The sequence below is a fragment of the Oncorhynchus gorbuscha genome, linkage group LG12 (assembly GCF_021184085.1).
Source record: "Oncorhynchus gorbuscha isolate QuinsamMale2020 ecotype Even-year linkage group LG12, OgorEven_v1.0, whole genome shotgun sequence".
NCBI classification, from domain to species: Eukaryota; Metazoa; Chordata; class Actinopteri; order Salmoniformes; family Salmonidae; genus Oncorhynchus; species Oncorhynchus gorbuscha.
The window spans coordinates 30,068,828-30,087,611 of record NC_060184.1 but is presented as its reverse complement, the minus strand read 5'-3'; the positions used below and the strand labels follow the sequence as shown (position 1 = coordinate 30,087,611).

The 18,784-nt window shown below is 40.5% G+C and overlaps 1 protein-coding gene across 7 annotated transcripts in view; it reads right to left on the bottom strand.

Annotated features, from left to right (window-relative positions):
• The window catches only part of LOC123990855 (nesprin-2-like), a 253,676-nt gene that overhangs the window by 58,728 nt on the left and 176,164 nt on the right, over positions 1 to 18,784 (bottom strand). For all 7 annotated transcript variants that reach the window (XM_046291782.1, XM_046291785.1, XM_046291783.1 and 4 more), the window contains 6 exons: positions 15,279 to 15,449; positions 14,392 to 14,525; positions 12,995 to 13,190; positions 3,640 to 3,822; positions 378 to 491; positions 156 to 310 (listed from right to left, as the gene is read on the bottom strand). In XM_046291782.1, the coding sequence (XP_046147738.1) occupies positions 156 to 310; positions 378 to 491; positions 3,640 to 3,822; positions 12,995 to 13,190; positions 14,392 to 14,525; positions 15,279 to 15,449 (953 nt within the window). The remainder of the gene's footprint in view (positions 1 to 155; positions 311 to 377; positions 492 to 3,639; positions 3,823 to 12,994; positions 13,191 to 14,391; positions 14,526 to 15,278; positions 15,450 to 18,784) is intronic.

Sequence of the window (18,784 nt, the reverse complement as noted above, 5' to 3'; positions counted from 1 at the left end):
AAAATCCCTTACGTTTATTCTTGGGAATTAATGTTAATTGTACCCCCCAGCTGATATTGGGTCAGTTTTGCACTTTCCTCGCTAATGGTTAAGGTAAGGATTTGGGGAGAGGAGGCTGATCCTACAGTAGATCTGTAAAAAATTGGCCCACTTACCTGTTCATATGGGAGGCGCAGTAGAGGGCCTGCGCCCACTTCCTGGTCAGGGACTTCAGTCTATCTGCTTCCAGGCCATCCAGGGTCACAGAAAGGCTTGCCTCAGTGAGGTCATCCAGGGCAGGATGCAGATGGCTCAGCCCCATCAGAGCAGTCTGAAGGATCAATGAATAAATAAGAGTATGTGTGTGTGTGTGTCCATGCGTGTGTTGTCTGACTCACCTTCACACTGTCCATGCTGCAGACATCAGAAGTGAGCATGTGACGCAAAGCCTCGGTCTGCAGCTCCAGTGAATCCATACTAGTGCTAATTGTGTGGCGCTGATCCAAATCCTCCTGTAAGCAAACACACAAACACATACAGTGAAGTCCAAAATAATTGCCACCCTTGATGAGCAAAAAATACGATAAAAGAAACAAACACTGAGCTATATTGTATGCAACAACAAAAAATTGGCTAACCCTAACTTAAAGATTATTATAAATAAAATCAAACTAAATTACATCTGCATTAACATTCTACTATATTTAAATTAATCTCATTTTAAGGAACTGTATTGTGGCTTCCATGGCTTCCTGTTTCACTGGGGTATAAAATTGTGGTAACACGCATGTAAAATCCCTTTCTCATCCATCAGCATGGGGAAAGGAAAATAACTCACTAATGAAAAGAGACAAATGATAGTTGACTTTCAAAAAAAAAAATCAGGCAATGGGTATAAAAAAAAAAACAGAAAAACCAAATATACCACTTACCACAGTTAGAGCAACAATTGCCACGTTTAAAACCACTGGTAAATTTGCATGTACAGTGCATTCGGAAAGTATTCAGACCCCTTGACTTTTTCCACATTTTGTCACGTTACAGCCTTATTCTAAAATTGTTTATTTGTTTCATCTACACACAATACCCCATAATGACAAAGTGAGTGCAGGCGTTAAGATATTTTACACATGTATTAAAAAACATACCTTATTTTTTACATAAGTATTCAGACCCTTTACTATAAGACTCAAAATTGAGCTCAGGTCCATCCTGTTTCCATTGATCATCCTTGAGATGATTGGAGTCCACCTGTGGTAAATTCAATTGATTGGACATGATTTGTAAAGACAGGCACCTGTCTATATAATGTCCCTCAGTTGACAGTGCATATCAGAGCAAAAATCAAGCCATGAGGTCGAAGGAATTATTCCGTAGAGCTCTGAGACAGGATTGTGTCGAGGCACAGATCTGAGGAAGGGTCACAAAACATTTCTGCAGCATTGAAAGTCCCCAAGAACACAGTGGCCTCCATCATTCTTAAATGGAAGAACTTTGGAACCACCAAGACACTTTCTAGAGCTGGCCACCCAGCCAAACTGATCAATGGTGGGTGAAGGGCCTTGGTCAGGGAGGTGATTAAGAACCCGATGGTCACTCTGACAGAGCTCCTGAGTTCCTCTGTGGAGATGGGAGAACCTTCCAGAAGGACAACCATCTCTGCAGCACTCCACCAATCAGGTAATTTATGGTAGAGTGGCCAGACGAAAGCCACCCCTCAGTAAAAGGCACATGACAGCCCGCTTGGAGTGTGCCAAAAGGCACCAACAGGACTCTCAGACCATGAGAAACAAGATTCTCTATTCTAATGAAACCAGTGCCTCATCTGGAGGAAACCTGGCACCATCACTACAGTGAAGCATGCTGGTGGCACCATCATGCTGTGGGGATGATTTTCAGTGGCAGGGACTGAAAGACTAGTCAGGATTAGGGGTAAGATTAAAGGCGCAAAGTACAGAGAGATCCTTGATGAAAACCTGCACCAGAGTGCTCAGGACCGTAGACCCGATCGAACATCTCTGGAGAGACCTGAAAATAGCTTTGCAGAGATGCTCCCCATCCAACCTGACAGAGCTAGGGAGGATGTGCAGAGAAGAATGGGATAAACTCCCAAAATACAGGTGTGTCAAGCTTGTAGAGTCATATCCAAGAAGACTTGAGGCTGTAATCACTGCCAAAGGTGCTTCAACAAAGTACTGCGTAAAGGGTCTGAATACTTATGTAAATGTGATATTTCCGTTTTTTATTTTGAATACGTTTTCAAAAAATCTAAAAACCTGTTTTTGCTTTGTCATTATGGGGTAATGTGTGTCGATAGATGGGGGGGATTTTTAAAAAAAATCCATTTTAGAATAAGGCTGTAATGTAACAAAATGTGGAAAAAGTTAAATATTTTCTGAAATGCACGCTGTATATCTTGTCCCCACAAATAGTGAGGAAGATCGTTTGGGAGGGAAAGAAAAATCCAAGGGCCATAGTTGGAGAATTACAGCATTTTGGGGTCCCTCAGCCTCCAAATCTACTATTGGAAGCCACCTTCATGCCAATAGGCTATTTGGAATGGCTGCCATAAAAAAAAGCCTGGAGTTTGCTAAATGGCATTGGTACTTGAATTGGAAATGAGTGGTATGGTCAGATGAGACTTAAATAGAGCTGGTGGGTTTGGCGTCGAAAGAAGTATACATATGCAGAAAATAACCTAATTTCTACTGTAAAATATGGTGGTGGATTTTTGATGTTATGGGGCTGTTTTGCTTTGACTGGTCCTGGGGCCTTGGTAGAGTTCATGATGCTGTTGACCTTAACAAGTACCAGGACATTTTAGCCAAAAACCTAGTTGCCTCCACCAGGAGTCTGAAACTTGGCACAAGTGAATCTTCCAACAAGACAATGACTCCAAGCACACATTACAATCTCAAAGAAATGGTTCATTGAACACAAAAGCAACATTTTGCAGTGTCCATACTTGAACCCCTTTGGAAGCCTTTGGTTTGTATTGAAGAGGGTTGTCAATAAGCGCCGATTGAAGGATATCAAAGATCTGCAAAGATTCTGTTTGGAGGAATGGTATAATATCCCTCCCAATGTGTTCTCCAATCTCATAAAGCATTATAGAAAAAGGCTGAGTACCGTTATCCTCGCAAGGAGAGGGTACACAAAGTATTGAAAACAGGGGAGCCAATAACTTTGACACCTATCTTGTTTTATTTTATTATTATTACTTGCTTAAACTAAATTGTTTTCTCTGAGAAATTGTATAAGTATGAAATAATTACATTTCTCAATTTTGTTCAGCATACAATATATTTTTGGAACATACATTCATAAAATGTCTATACATTAATTTTGTTGTATAAATCCATCAATGTTGATGTTAACGTTTTTCCACAATATTTACAATAAAATCTGTTTGTTCTATTTTATATATTTACATTTTATACATTTATTTTGATTTATTTTACCTTTATTTAACTAGGCAAGTCAGTTAAGAACAAATTCTTATTTTCAATGACGGCCTAGGAACAGTGGGTTAACTGCCTGTTCAGGGGCAGAACGACAGATTTGTACCTTGTCAGCTTGGGGGTTTGAACTTGCAACCTTCCGGTTACTAGTCCAACGTTCTAACCACTAGGCTACCCTACCCTGGCTTTCCCCTCTTACCTGAAGCCGTGCACGTTTCCCTGACAACGCCTGGCCCAGCAGCACCAGGTCACGTGACAACAACTTGGACTTTGATTGAACGATGGCGGCGACAAGTGGCTCCGCCTGTCCAATCAGAGGCTTGGAGGCTTCCAGGACTTCGTCCAGACTGCCTTGAACATCCTCGAAACCAACCTGCTGATGCTGGAGAATTCACACACACACACACACACACACACACACACACACACACACACACACACACACACACACACACACACACACACACACACACACACACACACACACACACACACACACACACACACACACACACACACACACACACACACACACCAGTGAGATGCTACTGTCATAAATGTGTGAGACATTACCAATTCACTAAAGCTGCAGATTTTTGTTCTACCACTTGCATGACTAACCTGCCACTAGTGAACTTATCACCAAGCCCTTGATTAGTTGGTTCATGTTTGTTATTGCTTGAAAAAAAATGCACCCCTGTGGGGTCCCCAATTGAAAATCACTGGCTTGGGTAAGACATACATGATATGAGTAGAGGTCGCCCTTAGGTACAGTTCTAGGATCAGCTTAGGGACAACGCTACTACAGTATTTGCTTTGTTTTTCCTCTGCATATTCTTGTGTTTATTGGGTCTCAAATTCAGAGGGAAACATCCTCCTTGTCTTGAATTCACACAGCAAAACAGCTGAGTATTTTAATTAAAAGTATATGAGTGGTTTTTCAAGTAGGCACGGATGACGAATGGGTTGTGCTCTAATGGAGCGAGTGGAAGATAGGTTGCTCACTGATTACAAAATAATAATATTGAATATTATTTTTCTTGGTCTGCAGGATCAGGTATGTGGTAGAGGAGAACACACATACATGCACTCACACACGCAAGGCACAGCACGGCCCATTTTTGCTATTGGATAATTCCACACCAGCGTAGGTCGAAAATATTTTTGGTATCTCCGATTGTTTTGGCAATTCTGACATAGTAACTTCATTGGGAGGAAGGATGTTTGAAATGCTTTTTACATTTGTATCACAGACCATTTTTTTTAGAAGGTCATGATGAAAGTGGTTATTTTAGGCCATTTTTTTTACCTATACATGCCTCTGTAAGACCCTATAATCTGTGTACCGTACACGGAATAGCCCAATTTTGAGAGCCCATTCACAGCACCGCATCCCCACTTCCGGGACAGAATGCTCCCTGCCTTCTTCAAAGTGGAGACAAGACAAGAGGAGTCTACAGTGTAGACCCACCTTTTTATTTTTTATTATAGGGCAATACAGAGGGAAGAGCAAAGGGGAGAGTTGGAATTTCTGGAGTTAGAATGGTAATGAAACCCTGCTACCACATATTATGCCCAATCCAAAACTAGCCCATAACCAGTAACCACTTGTGGAGATCTGAGAGGATTGGATAGGTGTGAACAGGAGTGTGTTAAAATAAGGTGTAGGTGTTCACAAGTCCAAAATTACACCTTGACTACCCAGGACTACCCTTGACACATTCATTTTTCCTGATTGTAAAGTTAGAAAACTATTCCTCTCAGATCCTGCGTGCCTCTCAACATCTTGGGCTTGTTTCCCGCTGGGGCTGCCCATATGAGGATGTATGCATAAACTACTGTAAATCGCTATGGATACAAATGTCTGCTAAAGTGCCTTCAGAAAGTATTCGTACCCTTGAATTATTCCACATTTTGTTGTGTTAAAGCCTGAATACAATTTGTATTAAATATACAGAAGCAAAATAAAACGCAACATGTAACAATTTCATTGATATTACTGAGTTACAGTTCAAATGATGAAATCAGGCAATTGAAATAAATTCATTAGGTCCTAATCTATGGATTGCACATGACTGGGAATACAGATATGCATCTGTTGGTCACATATACCTTAAAACAGTGGGAATCACAATGGGCCTCAGGATCTCATCATGAAATTGCCATCAATAAAATGCAATTGTGTTGGTTGTCCATAGCTTATGCCTGCCCATACCATAACCCCAACGCCACAATGGCATTGGGACGTTCACAACGTTGGCATCACACCTGCCAGGTGGATGGATTATCTAAGCAAAGGAGAAATGCTCACTAACAGGGTTGCAAAGCAATTTGTGCACAACATTTGAGAGAAATAAACTTTCTGTGCGTATGGAACATATTTGGGATGTTTTATGTCAGCTCATGAAACATGGGACCAACACTTTACATCTTGCGTTTATATTTTTGTTTTTCTCACCCATCTACACACAATACCCCATAATGACAAAGTGAAAACATGATTTTTGAATTTTTTGCACATTTATTGAAAATGAAATAAATAACAATTACATAAGTCAATACTTTGTAGAAGCACCTTTGGCAGTGATTACAGCTGTAAGTCTTTCTGGGTCTCTCTTTCCACACTTGGATTGTGCAATATTTGTCCATTATTCTTTTTTAGTTTTTATTATTCAAGCTCTGTCAAATTAGTTGTTGATCATTGCTAGACAATAATTTTTAGGTCATTTTCAAATCTGAAACTCGGCCACTCCAGTGTAGATTTGGACTTGTGTTTTAGGTTTATTTTCTTGCTGAAAGGTGAATTAATGTCCTGGTCCAACTCCCCAGTCTATAACGAATCTGTGTTTGAAATTCACTGCTCGACTAAGGGACCTTACAGATAATTGTATATGTGGGTTACAGAGATGAGGCAGTCATTCAAAAATCATGTTAAACACTACTGCACACAGTGTCCATGAAACTTATTATGTGAGTTGTTAAGCATAACAAAGGGTTTGAATTCTTACTGACAAAAAACATTTAAGCTTTTCATTTGAAAAAAAATAAGAATAATAATGATTCTACTTCGAGGGGTATTGTGTGTAGGCCAGTGACCAACATTTTTTCATAAATGTTTAAACTTCTTAGGGCTCCTTTTTTTTCTTGTCTTCCTGTCTGAATGACGTGCCAAAAGTAAACGGCCTGTAGCTCAGGCCCTGACACTACATGCTATAGCTGGGACACTTTGAATGACAAATCAGAGGAAGATTTTCAAAAAGTAAGTGAATATTTAATTGTTATTTGTGAATGTATGAAACCTGTGCCAGTGGAAAAATGTTTTGATGTGGGGCGCTGTCCTCAAACAATCGCATGGCATGTTTTCGCTGTAATAGCTGCTGTAAATCAGACAGTTTAATGAACAAGAATTTAATCTTTCAGCCGATATAAGACACATATGTACTGATGCTGTAGCACAAAAAAAGGGCTCTGATGACACCTCCTTTACTGGATCCGCCCACACCTTCACCACTGGCTCCACCTCTTAAGTAGGAGCCAAATAACTGGTTCGATGAGATACCTTACGTTCAAGTACCGCCCCCAGATGAGGAAGAAGGCGAGTCATCGACAAAACAAGAAAAAGCTAAACCCACAGTAGAATGTGACTGGGTTAATTTGATGCAAGAGGATACTTAGAGGATACATAGGCACTGTCATTAGTAATATATTCACAGTGACATATCACACTGATCCTATCACACTGACATATCACACTGACCCTTTACAGGAATAGCTCGCCGCAAGATTAGAATGTGAGTCAGCGCTAAGGCTGACAGGGTCCCGAAAATAGTATATAAGAAGAATGCCTTCATTAAGAGGGCATGATAGATCTACTTGACTTATCACTGACAGGCAGCTCGTGATATTTCAACCTATCATCACCCCAAAAGGTAATATCTGACTCTCATACTCTAGAACAATTGTAATTTGTGATTTCTGGATTTTGTAAAGAGACGAACAGAGACTACCCTGTCCACTCCCATTGCTTAATAAATCCACTCCGTAACTGGAGTAGATACACAGCATCAGTGGTGTTACGAAGGGTCTTGATCTCGACACAGCCTTTTAACAAGATTCAGCGAATCATAGTACAACTGAGTGATTGGATAACACCTCTAGAGAAATTGTGAGTTGAAGAACATACTCTTTGGGAACCAACTAGGTCAGCTAAGGTAATTAACCGCTTGTTGTAATACATGTATGAGGCATTAAGAGTTCAAGTGTTTTGATGATTGTTGATGTAATAGATTAAGGACCAAAAAGAAACTGTAATAACATGTACTACTGTGTGAATTGCAAACATCGAATAAAAAGTATAAACTAGCCCCAAAACCCTAGGGGAGAGAACACCTCTGAAACTCCCGTTCTAGGGGAACAAGACTAGTTTCTACACTAAAGACAACATAACGGTTTGGACAGAATAATCATGTTATTGTAACAGATATCCTCTATATTCATATTCAAGTAGTATTAGTCGACGGACATAGACTGTAAATCGTAACCAAGTTATAGATTGCGTGAGTCTAGATATAAGAGCATACAAAGGGAAAGTGAAAGTAAAACACAAGGTACTCTGGTACTCTGAGTCTGATTGATATTATCTAGGATCCCGAAACAAGCCTAACGGCATCACACAAGGCTAATCTCTGAATAAAGGGCAGGATACATAACCAGCTCAGTCCGACGGACCTGTGAGTCACCTGTTAGCCGGGTGACATAAGAACTTCAGTGAGACGACTTGTATCACTCTCGATGGGGGTACCTTAACAGTCCTATAGCAAAATCCCCTACCGTGACAGTACCTAAATGTTTAAAATCGATATTCTTTAAGATTATTTATTTGAATTGAGCACCCTCCAGTTTCACTGGAAGTTGTCCCGCTAGCGGGACTCTTAGCCCTAAGAAGCAACACAACAACATTTGGAAAAAGTCACGGGGTGTGAATACTTTCTGAAGGCACTTTATTTGTATATAGATTAGATCAAGCCTACACAAGCGCATAGGGAAGGAGACAGTAATGTGAAAGCTTGAGTGACAGTAACAGTCATTAATTTGTTTCTCATAATTGTTTTGCAGGAAAATCAGCTAACTTCCTGCATTTCAACACATGTTTCCATGGTGCAATTAGAAAAACATGCCGTTTTCTAATGCTATTCTGGTCACGCCTTGGTCTTATAGTATTTTGTGTTTTCGTTATTTATTTGGTCAGGCCAGGATGTGACATGGTTTATTTTTGTTGTGTTTTCGTATTGGGGTTTTAGTAGGCATTGGGATTACGGCTGAGTAGGGGTGTCTAGCATAGGTTGGCTGCCTGAGGCGGTTCTCAATCAGAGTCAGTTGATTCTCGTTGTCTCTGATTGGGAACCATATTTAGGTAGCCTAGGTTTCACTGTGTGTTTTGTGGGTGATTGTTCCTGTCTCTGTGTTTGTTGTCACAAGATAGGCTGTATAGGTTTTCACGTTTCGTTTGTTGTTTTGTAGATTTAAGTTAGTTCATGTATCGTACATTTTTTCATTAAAGAACATGAGTAACCACCACGCCGCATTTTGGTCCGACTCTCTTTCAACAGACGAACGCCGTTACAATTCTACACATTTTGTCATGAGGCTAAGAATTTTTCTGCAGTTTTAAAGCTAATTTCCTGCAACACTTTTTGCCATTAGGCAGGGACATACATGTGCTGTTTTATAGCTAACGTCATGCTTTTATCACATTTTTGCATGAAGATGAGAGAACATTTTGCAGCTTTGAAGTAAATGTCTTGCAATTATACACATTTTGCTATCATATGCTATCTGGGGAACCCACCGACCTCCAGGGAATTGTTGAGCTATCTGACATAAGACATTGGTTGCTAGGATTCAGTTGCAATTGTAGTGTTCTACATGTAATTATATGGTAATTGCGACATTGTAGTGGTCCAATTTGAATTGAAGTCAGTCAATTCAGGAAGTAAACTGAAATGGCAACTTAATAATTAAAAATATACAGTACCAGTCAAAGGTTTGGACACACCTACTCATGTAAGGGCTTTTCTTAATTTTGACTATTTTCTACAGAATAATAGTGAAGACATCAAAACTATGAAATAACACATATGGAAGCATGTAGTAACCAAGAAAGTGTTAAACAAATCAAAACATATTTTTTATTTGAGATTCTTCAAAGTAGCCACTCTTTGTCTTGATGACAGCTTTCCACACTCTTGGCATTCTCTCAACCAGCTTACATTTACATTTAAGTCATTTAGCAGACGCTCTTATCCAGAGCGACTTACAAATTGGTGCATTCACCTTATATCATGAGGTAGTCACCTGGAATACATTTCAATTAACAGGTGTGCATTACTAACAGTTAATTTGTGGAATTTATTTCTGTCTTAATGCATTTGAGCCAATTAGTTGTGTTGTGACAAGGTAGGGGTGGTATACAGAAGATAGCCCTATTTGATAAAAGGCCAAGTCCATATTATGGCAAGAACAGCTGAAATAATCAGACAGAAATGACAGTCCATCATTACTTCAAGACATGAAGGTCAGTCAATCTGGAAAATTTCAAAAACGTTGAAAGTTTCTTGAAGTGCAGTTACAGAAAACATCAAGCGCTATGATGAAACTGGCACTCATGAGGACCGCCACAGGAAAGGAAGACCCAGAGTTACCTCTGCTGCAGAGGATAAGTTCATTAGAGTTACCAGCCTCAGAAATTGCAGTCCAAATAAATGCTTCACAGAGTTCAAGTAACAGACGCATCTCAACATAAACTGTTCAGAGGAGACTGCATGGACCAAGTCTTCATGCTGCATAGAAAACACTACTAAAGGACACCAATAACAAGAAGAGACTTGCATGGGCCAAGAAAAACGAGCAATGGACATTAGACCAGTGGAAATCTGTCCTTTGGTCTAATGAGTCCACATTTGAGATTTTTGGTTCCAACCGTCGTGTCTTTGTGAGACAGAGTGTAGATGAACGGATGATCTCACCATGTGTGGTTCCCACCATGAAGCCTGGAGGAGGAGGTGTGATGGTGTGGGGGTACTACGCTGGTGACACTGTCAGTGATTTATTTAGAATTCAAGGCACACGTAACCAGCATGGCTACCACAGCATTCTGCAGCGATACGCCATCCCATCTGGTTTGCGCACTCCATCACTCTCATTTGTTTTTCAACACACCTCCAGGCTGTGTAAGGGCTATTTGGCCAACAAGAAGAGTGATGGAGTGCTGCATCAGATGACCTGGCCTCCACAATCACCCAACCTCAACTCAATTGAGATGGTTTGGGATGAGTTGGACCGCAGAGTGAAGGAAAAGCAGCCAACAAATGCTCAGCATATGTGAGAACTTCTTCAAGACTGTTAACAAAGCATTCCATGTGACGCTGGTTGAGAGAATGCCAAGAGTGCACAAAGCTATCAAGGCAAAGGGTGATAACTTTGAAGAATATAAAATGTAAAATATATTTTGATTTGTTCAACAATTTTTTGGTTACTACATGATTCTATATGTGTTATTTCATAGTTGGGATGTCTTCACTATTATTCTACAATGTAGAAAATAGAACAAACAAAGATAAACCCTTGAATGAGTAGGTGTGTCCAAACTTCTGAAGGGTACTGTATATATTTTCAATGACTTCTCAATACACAGTGTTTGCCATGGCGCACCATAAGCATAATCGGATTCTAGGTAATTGTTTTCGGCCCGAGGTTGACGTCCTTTCACCAAGTTCCTGTTTTACGCAAGCACCCAGTACTACTAACTGTTTTTAGTGAGGGGGATGGAAAATGGTAGAAGCGTAAAAAACAAAGCATTTCCCCATCGCAGAGTTGACCATTCTCTGCTCTCACCTGGGGGTAAAATGCATCACTGAGTATAAATTCTTGAGGGAATATTGCAGTCATGAAGCCTCTGACTGTGTCATTGGACATCTTGCAAGGAGAGGATAACTGTTTCTATGACACTCTACTACTAACCTGGGAAATGTTGACGTTGATGTAAATGCTTAGATAGTGTTCATATCCTTGCCATCAATGCCCTGGGATTTGATATCTGCAGGCCTAATGCACATAGCCTACTTAAAACATAATAATATTTACTTGTGTTGGTGACATTGTTTACATTTAGTGAGGATGCGGTAAATACTAATAACTGTTCACATGGAGTAATAAATAGAGTATTATTGTTGAAAGTAGTAACGAGTAATAGGTCATATTTTTTTATTTGTTTTGAGTAACAACCCCAACACTGGCCATGAGGCAACCTCTATAATAATGTTTTTGTTTATAAGTGTTTTTTATTCATTTTTGATCCGCTTTTTGTTTCTGATCGGTTACTGAGTCGTGTTTTGACCCATTTTTTATTTAGAATGTATGTATCTGAATGAGTTTGAAGACTGTTGGCAGTTTGGCTTGGCTAGCTAACATTAGCTTTGAATGGGACTGTTGTTGCTTGAATGCCTCAACATCACAAAAGCAAGTGACTCGAGACGGGAGAGGACTACATTACTGGAAAGGGCTTGCAGTAGTGAAGATTGTCAACTACTCTGACTGTTACCAAATGTGTGGCAGCAGTGGCATCACTCAAGTGGGTGCTGCACAAATGGTAGTGCTGGAGGAATAGAAAATGATCTACGAAACCCAAAGCACGGAGAGGACGTTGGGGTCGGCGATGATGACGCTACGGACCTGTCTGTTTCTGACTCCCTGGCTGTGACTGAGATGCTGCCTCCTCCTGACCATAAATATTTTCTCTACTCCACTCACCATCCAAAGTGCTTGAACTGAATAACATCGGACTTCTGAACTTTCTAGATTAGCGCACACACTTATAGACATTTACTTGTTTTTTTTTCTTGATGTATACTCAATTCAGCTGCCATGTATAATAAAATAAAACTCAACTCAATAAACTGAAAAGAAGAAGCTATATACACACTGAGTGTACAAAACATTACGGACACCTCCCTAATATTGAGTTGCACCCGCTTTTGCCCTCAGAACAGCCTCAATTTGTTGTGGCATGGACTCTACAAGGTGTCGAAAGTGTTCCACAGGGATGCTGGTCCATGTTGACTCCAGTGCTTTCTACAATTGTGTCAAGTTGGCTGGATGTCATTTGGGTGGTGGACCATTCTTGATTCACACACGAAACTGTTGAGCGTGAAAAACCCAGCAGCGTTACAGTTCTTGACACACTCAAACCGGTGAGCCTGGCACCTACTACCATACCCCGCTCAAAGGTATTAAATATTTTGTCTTGATCACTCACCCTCTGAATGGCACACATGCATAATCCATGTCTCAATTGCCTCAAGGCTTAAAAATCCTTCTTTAACCTGTCTCCTCCCCTTCATCTACACTGACTGAAGTGGATCAATAAGGGATCATAGCTTTCACCTGGATTCACCTGGTCAGTCTATGTCATGGATAGAGCAGGTGTTTCTAATACACTGTACACTCAGTAAACTTTAATTAGAATTAACCCCAACCTGAGTGACAGTGGCACTCACCTTGATGGCATCGACCAGGTCCTGTGTGGAGTGGCATGGTGTTGACAGGAAGCTGAGCAGCGCCCCCCACTGTTCCTGGTGGTGTTGCAGGCGGACGGAGCATTGTTCGTACAGACGGTTGTACTCCCCCCAGAACGACAGCAGATCCCCAGTTCTCAGCAGCTCCTCATCCACCTCCTGCACTAGCGCCTTCCACCTGACAGGGGGCGACAGTGTTTTAAACATAATAAAGGGGCAATCTGCGTTTCAAACAACAACAAAGTGGGCTGCCCGCCAATATTTTTTTAAATAAACTGAGGCATCTTGTTTTAGAGGTTTTCACTAGCCATTTACAAAGCAATATGACATGCTTTATGAATTATGAAGCCTTCATGTGCTTAAAATAAGTCAGTTGCTAACTGTGAGAGAAATTAAACTACAACATTAGTCGCAAAATGTTTCAAGTCACTAGTTTATGCCGACCACACAAACTAGTCTACTCTACACGAGTCCACCAAAAAGCTAGTTAGCTTTCGGCTTACCAGCTCGAACAAAATACTTATTTGTTTTGATTACAAAAATGATTCAAAATTCACAAAAAGTGTTGTTAGCTGATGCAGATGATCTCATAGAACAAAACGTATAAGATATCCTAAGCCTGTGTTTACCACAGTTCAACAAAAAAAACATTAATTTCCCTATTAAAGTGGCAGTCTTGGCAGTTTTCTGTCAGACCTTGGTTGGAAATACTTGAAAAATCGAGTCAAGTACTTGGAGCGTTGTTTGAGTCTGCTTGGAGTGCTAGATGGGCGAGGTTTGCAGTTTTGGGTTTTTTCTGTTTTTAGTTAAAGCTGGGCAAGCTCAAACATGCACAGATAAAGTACTTGAATCGAGTTAAGTATTTGAAACCCATGTTTGATTTCTCAATGGAAAACAACAGCAAATGTTTGTTATTGTTATATACATATATACATTGTTAAATATATTTTCTTCCATTTCGTGCTTACTAAACACGACCCTGCTGTTTGATTATGTCAAATTGCCATGTCCACCTTAAAAGGACAATCTGCATTTTCTACATCCATTTTTGAATGTATTGATTATTGACGAATATAACTTGTAAATGCCTTATGAGCTTAGTTAAACTGTTGTACCCCAACAGAACCCCAAATCTAAGTTTGTTTTATTCCAATATTTGTAAACAAAATAAATGTAAACAAAACATGGTTAAAACTATAATTTTGATATTATGGATGGTCAGTCCTTGCATCTATTGCTCTGTCTATGGATTTGAGTCTGGTCACATTTCTCCAGCCTTATCCCTTAGCTTTTTACTGGAACAGGAGCAGGGATGACGCTTTGTTATTGTTTCAACTGCTGATTGCCCCTTTAAAGGTCCAGTTAGCGGTGGTACTGACTGTGTTCTCTCCTCCTCAAGTCTCTCAATAAGGAGTCGGGCCGCTCCAGGACTGATCGTGTCCGACAAGCCTGCGTACGACTGGTCCAGAGCAGTCCACATCTCCGCCGCCATCCCAGCCTCCTCCTGGAGGCACTATGGACAGAGAAACGTCATAGTGTAAACAAACACTCCCTTTCCAACTCATCAAACCAAAGAGCATTTAATGACAAAATCTCCTACAGTTTTGAGGCACGCTGTATATGGGAGATTTAGGTTTGGTAGCTTTACATGTTAGGAAGATATAGGCTTTCCAATACATCTGGCACACAATGTGTTTATGTCACATGTCCTATACCCACAATTTTGGGTTGTCTACAGTAGCTCAAGGTTAGAGTTGTGGTATCTCTTTCAATCATCTTTTAATTCATATTCATCTACCATTACAGTGGATTGTAAAATATCGGGGCACTGTATCAGTGGTTAATGTTTGAGACAGAAGTTTCAAAACAGTCGGAACTGACGAGCACTTCTTGTATCGGCTGTTTAGCAGACTAGGGCAGGATTTTAACTAGCTGGTTGCCAATGACAAACTTGTCCCTTGCTGGTAGGTTCTCTCTGAATCGCAATACATAAGCTAGCTTTGAGTCAGTTTCTTAAGTAGCTGAATATGTCTTCAACAAATAGCTGGGAAAGTGACAGAATGACACATTTCCATATTTGTCAAAAATGACTTCCTTTCAAAAATGACTTCCTTTCCTGTCCTGTACCGCACTGTGTGCACTAAATGTGGATAACATAGCTAGCTTGGCGGTCATGGCATGCTAAGATAGCGTGCTCAGGCATTTCTATGGGAACCGCCCCTTGATATGTCTCTTCTTATATGGTTGACAACTTCATCACACTCACCTGTAGTTGCTCCACATGCCTTTTGACCTGGTGGTAGGAGAGGAAGGGACCACTGCTGTGTTCCAGACCACAGCGCAGCTTAGTGGTGTAGAATGAAACATCACCCAGCTCCTTCTCAAACTGGCCCCACTGAACCAGAACCCGCTGGAGATCAGGCCTCAGGCTCCCAACCTGTAGGGTTGGAAGAAAATACTGATAATGCCCTTTTCACACTTTCATGCTGACCCAAAACAAGCTGTGTTGGCTTGGATATTTAATTTTCACAATGACTTGTTCTGTATGGTTCCAGAAACTATGGTAGATGTGTAGCAAGGTCTGCTGAGTACAGCTTGGTTTTGCTCGACTCAGATTAGCTCAGTAGTGTGTAAAACCCTTATATATCATATTGTATGACACATGCCAGAGCAGTGGAAACGCGGCAGCAATGGGGTCCTGGAGGACTCAAGTGTTTGCAGGCTTCTCTTTCAACCCAGCATGAAATGACCATTAAATGTTTTTCCCCTAGTTTTTTTATATGGGCACATATAACAAATAAAACCATGAGTAAAGATAGAATCATGCATGAAGTAAACAGCAATATTGAGTCGATTTCCACAACAACTAAGAGCATTGAAGTATGAGGCTAAACTTCTCCTCTGTTTTGACCCCATAGCTATCACTTTGCAGCAGCGTAAAGTGCACTGGTGCAGATGCGGAGATAGTCTGTCTGACTGTGTGAGAGCAAAGACTTGCATCATGCTCATCATGCTGAATACAGGGCCTATCATTAGTATTCACCCCTCTTGGATTTCTTCACATTTTATTGTGTTACAAAGTGGGGATTCAAATGGAGAATTATTATTATTTTTTTTTTATCATGATCAGATAAGTATTCACCCCCTCTTTGAGTCAATACATGTTAGAAACACTTTTGGCAGCAATTACAGCTGCGAGTCTTTAAAAAAATATATGTTTATTCTTTTACAATAAAAAATCGAATAAAAAAGACAGCAATACTAACAATGACATTCATTGTACTGTTGAATGGGATGGCCAATTTAGAGGACAAAACAAAACTTAACTCACACATACACAAAATAAAACCAAATCCTATTAGGTGGTACATGTATAAGAAGACATCATATAGTCATTACAAGCAGTGTAGTTAAGCCAAAAATAAATATTGAGTGGAGTACAGCACAGAGTAGCAGCAGATCGTCAACCCAGTTATGAAGCGGGACTAGACCATTTATCCAGTATCGGCTGCCATATTTTGTAAAACATTGGACTTCTATTGGAGGTATTGTATCGAATCTTTTCCATATGTATTACATTCCCTAAATCCCATAACCACATTTCAAAGGTGGGTACAGTCTACAGTTTCCAAAATTGCAATATGAGCCTTTTGGCTAATAGAGTACAAAGAGAGACAGCTTTCCCTTCGTGGTTATTCCCATCAACTGTACCAAACAGAGCGGTCAATGGGTCTAGGGCTAGAACTCGATCAAAGGCTCTAGATAAGTAATCAAAAATGAGAGCCCAGTAAACATGTAACTTAGGACATGTCCAGAATAAGTGGGTCAACGTCCTCTCATCCTGCTTGCACCTCTCACACAGTGGTGAGGTGTCCGGGAATATTTTATGCAGTTTTACTTTTTAGTAATGTAACCTGTGTATCACCTTAAACTGTACAAGTTTGTGTCTGGCATTGACTGAACTGTGGTTTATATTCCTGAGAGCTTCTACCCAGTCCTCATCTGACATTTCTGACCCAAGTTCTTGTTCCCAAGCCCTTTTAATGGTGTCTGTGGATACCTCTATGTGGCCCTGTAGCACATCATACAGTCTAGAGACCGACCCTTTTGATTGGGGTTTGACAAGGATCAAGCTATCCAATGTAGGACTATTTGGCTTCATGCCATACTGTGGGATATATGTCCTTACGAAATTCCTGATTTGGACGTATCTGAAAAAATGTGTTGTTGGCATGTTGAACTTTCCCTGTAATTGTTGAAATGAAGCTAACTGACCATCTATTTATAGATTACCAATTGTTGTGAGCCCCTTCTCCCTCCACTGTGAAAACACCACATCATCCAATGTGGGGTGGAAAGCATGATTCAGGCAAGTCGGGCTGTCAATGTATACAGTGGGTATGTTAAGAAAATACCTAATCTGTTTCCAGATCCTAAGCGTATGACAAATGACTGGGTTAGAGTCATAAGTGGATTTTTTCACATATGATGAGCTATTAACAAGTGCAGGGAGTGAGGAACGTTGACAGGAGGCCTGCTCAGTCAAAAGCCATGCAGGCATATCCTTCTGTCTCATCGCAGGTAAACTTTCCCTCCAGAAAGACACAATGTTCAGATTAGCAGCCCAATAATACAGTTTAAAGTGAGGAAGGCCAAAGCCCCCCTCTATTTTGTACTTGCGTAAATGCTTCTTTAAAATTCTGGCTGCCTTGTTATCCCATAAAAATGGAGTTACCATTGAATCCAGTTTCTTAAAATAGCTTTGTGGTATGAAATTGGGTAGACATTGGAATTTTGTTTAAGCTGATATATTTTCATGTCCCAATTCGCTTTCAATAGCTGATCAAGGTCTCTTGTCACTACAATGCCAAGGCTTGTAAACGGGGTAGATTGCAGAAATTGCATATCCACAGGCCGTGATATTGGCATCAGCTCACTTTTTTTGCCAGTTTATCTTGTAGCCAGAGAAGGAATCAAATGTGTTTATCAAGTTAAGTAAGGGTGGAATAGAAGTTTTAGGCTTGGACAAAAACAAAAGAACATCGTCTGCATATAGGGAAATTTTGTGCTGTGTGTCCTTTATTTTAACAGAAGCTATATCGGCACATGCCCGAATGAGAGTAGCAAGGGGTTCCATGGCTATAGCGAAGAGAGCAGGCGAAATAGGGCACCCCTGTCGGCACCCCTTGAACAAGCGGAATGACTGCGACATTTCTTGATTGGTTGCCACGGACGCCATCGGGTATGCATAAATAATTATTTTCCAATGAATAAATTCCTTTCCGAACCCGAAGTGCTCCAGAACTGACATCATAAACTTCCACTCAATCCGATCAAACGCCTTCTCTGCATCAAGAGCTATTACCACTGCCTCAACCTTATGATCATGATACATTACGTTGAAAAGGCGTCTCAAATTGTAGTATATATGTCGGCCCAGGATAAAACCTGTCTGGTCAGGGTGTATGATGTCGGAAATGCATGTTTTCAATCGGTTTGCCAATATCTTTGTCAACACCTTGTTTTCTATGGGGAGTAACGGCACGGGTGATAAGACGACATCTCCATCTTTTTTCAAGATCAGTGCTATTGTAGCCTCATACAGTGTTTGCAGGAGTTTGGCATTTTCTTTGGATTGTTTAAACATTCGCAACATAAGTGGAGATAGACTGGCATAGTACTTCTTATAGAATTATATTACATATCCATCGGGCCCAGGGGCCTTGCTGTTTGGAAATTGTGCTATCACTGTGTTAATTTCCTCCAAAGTTA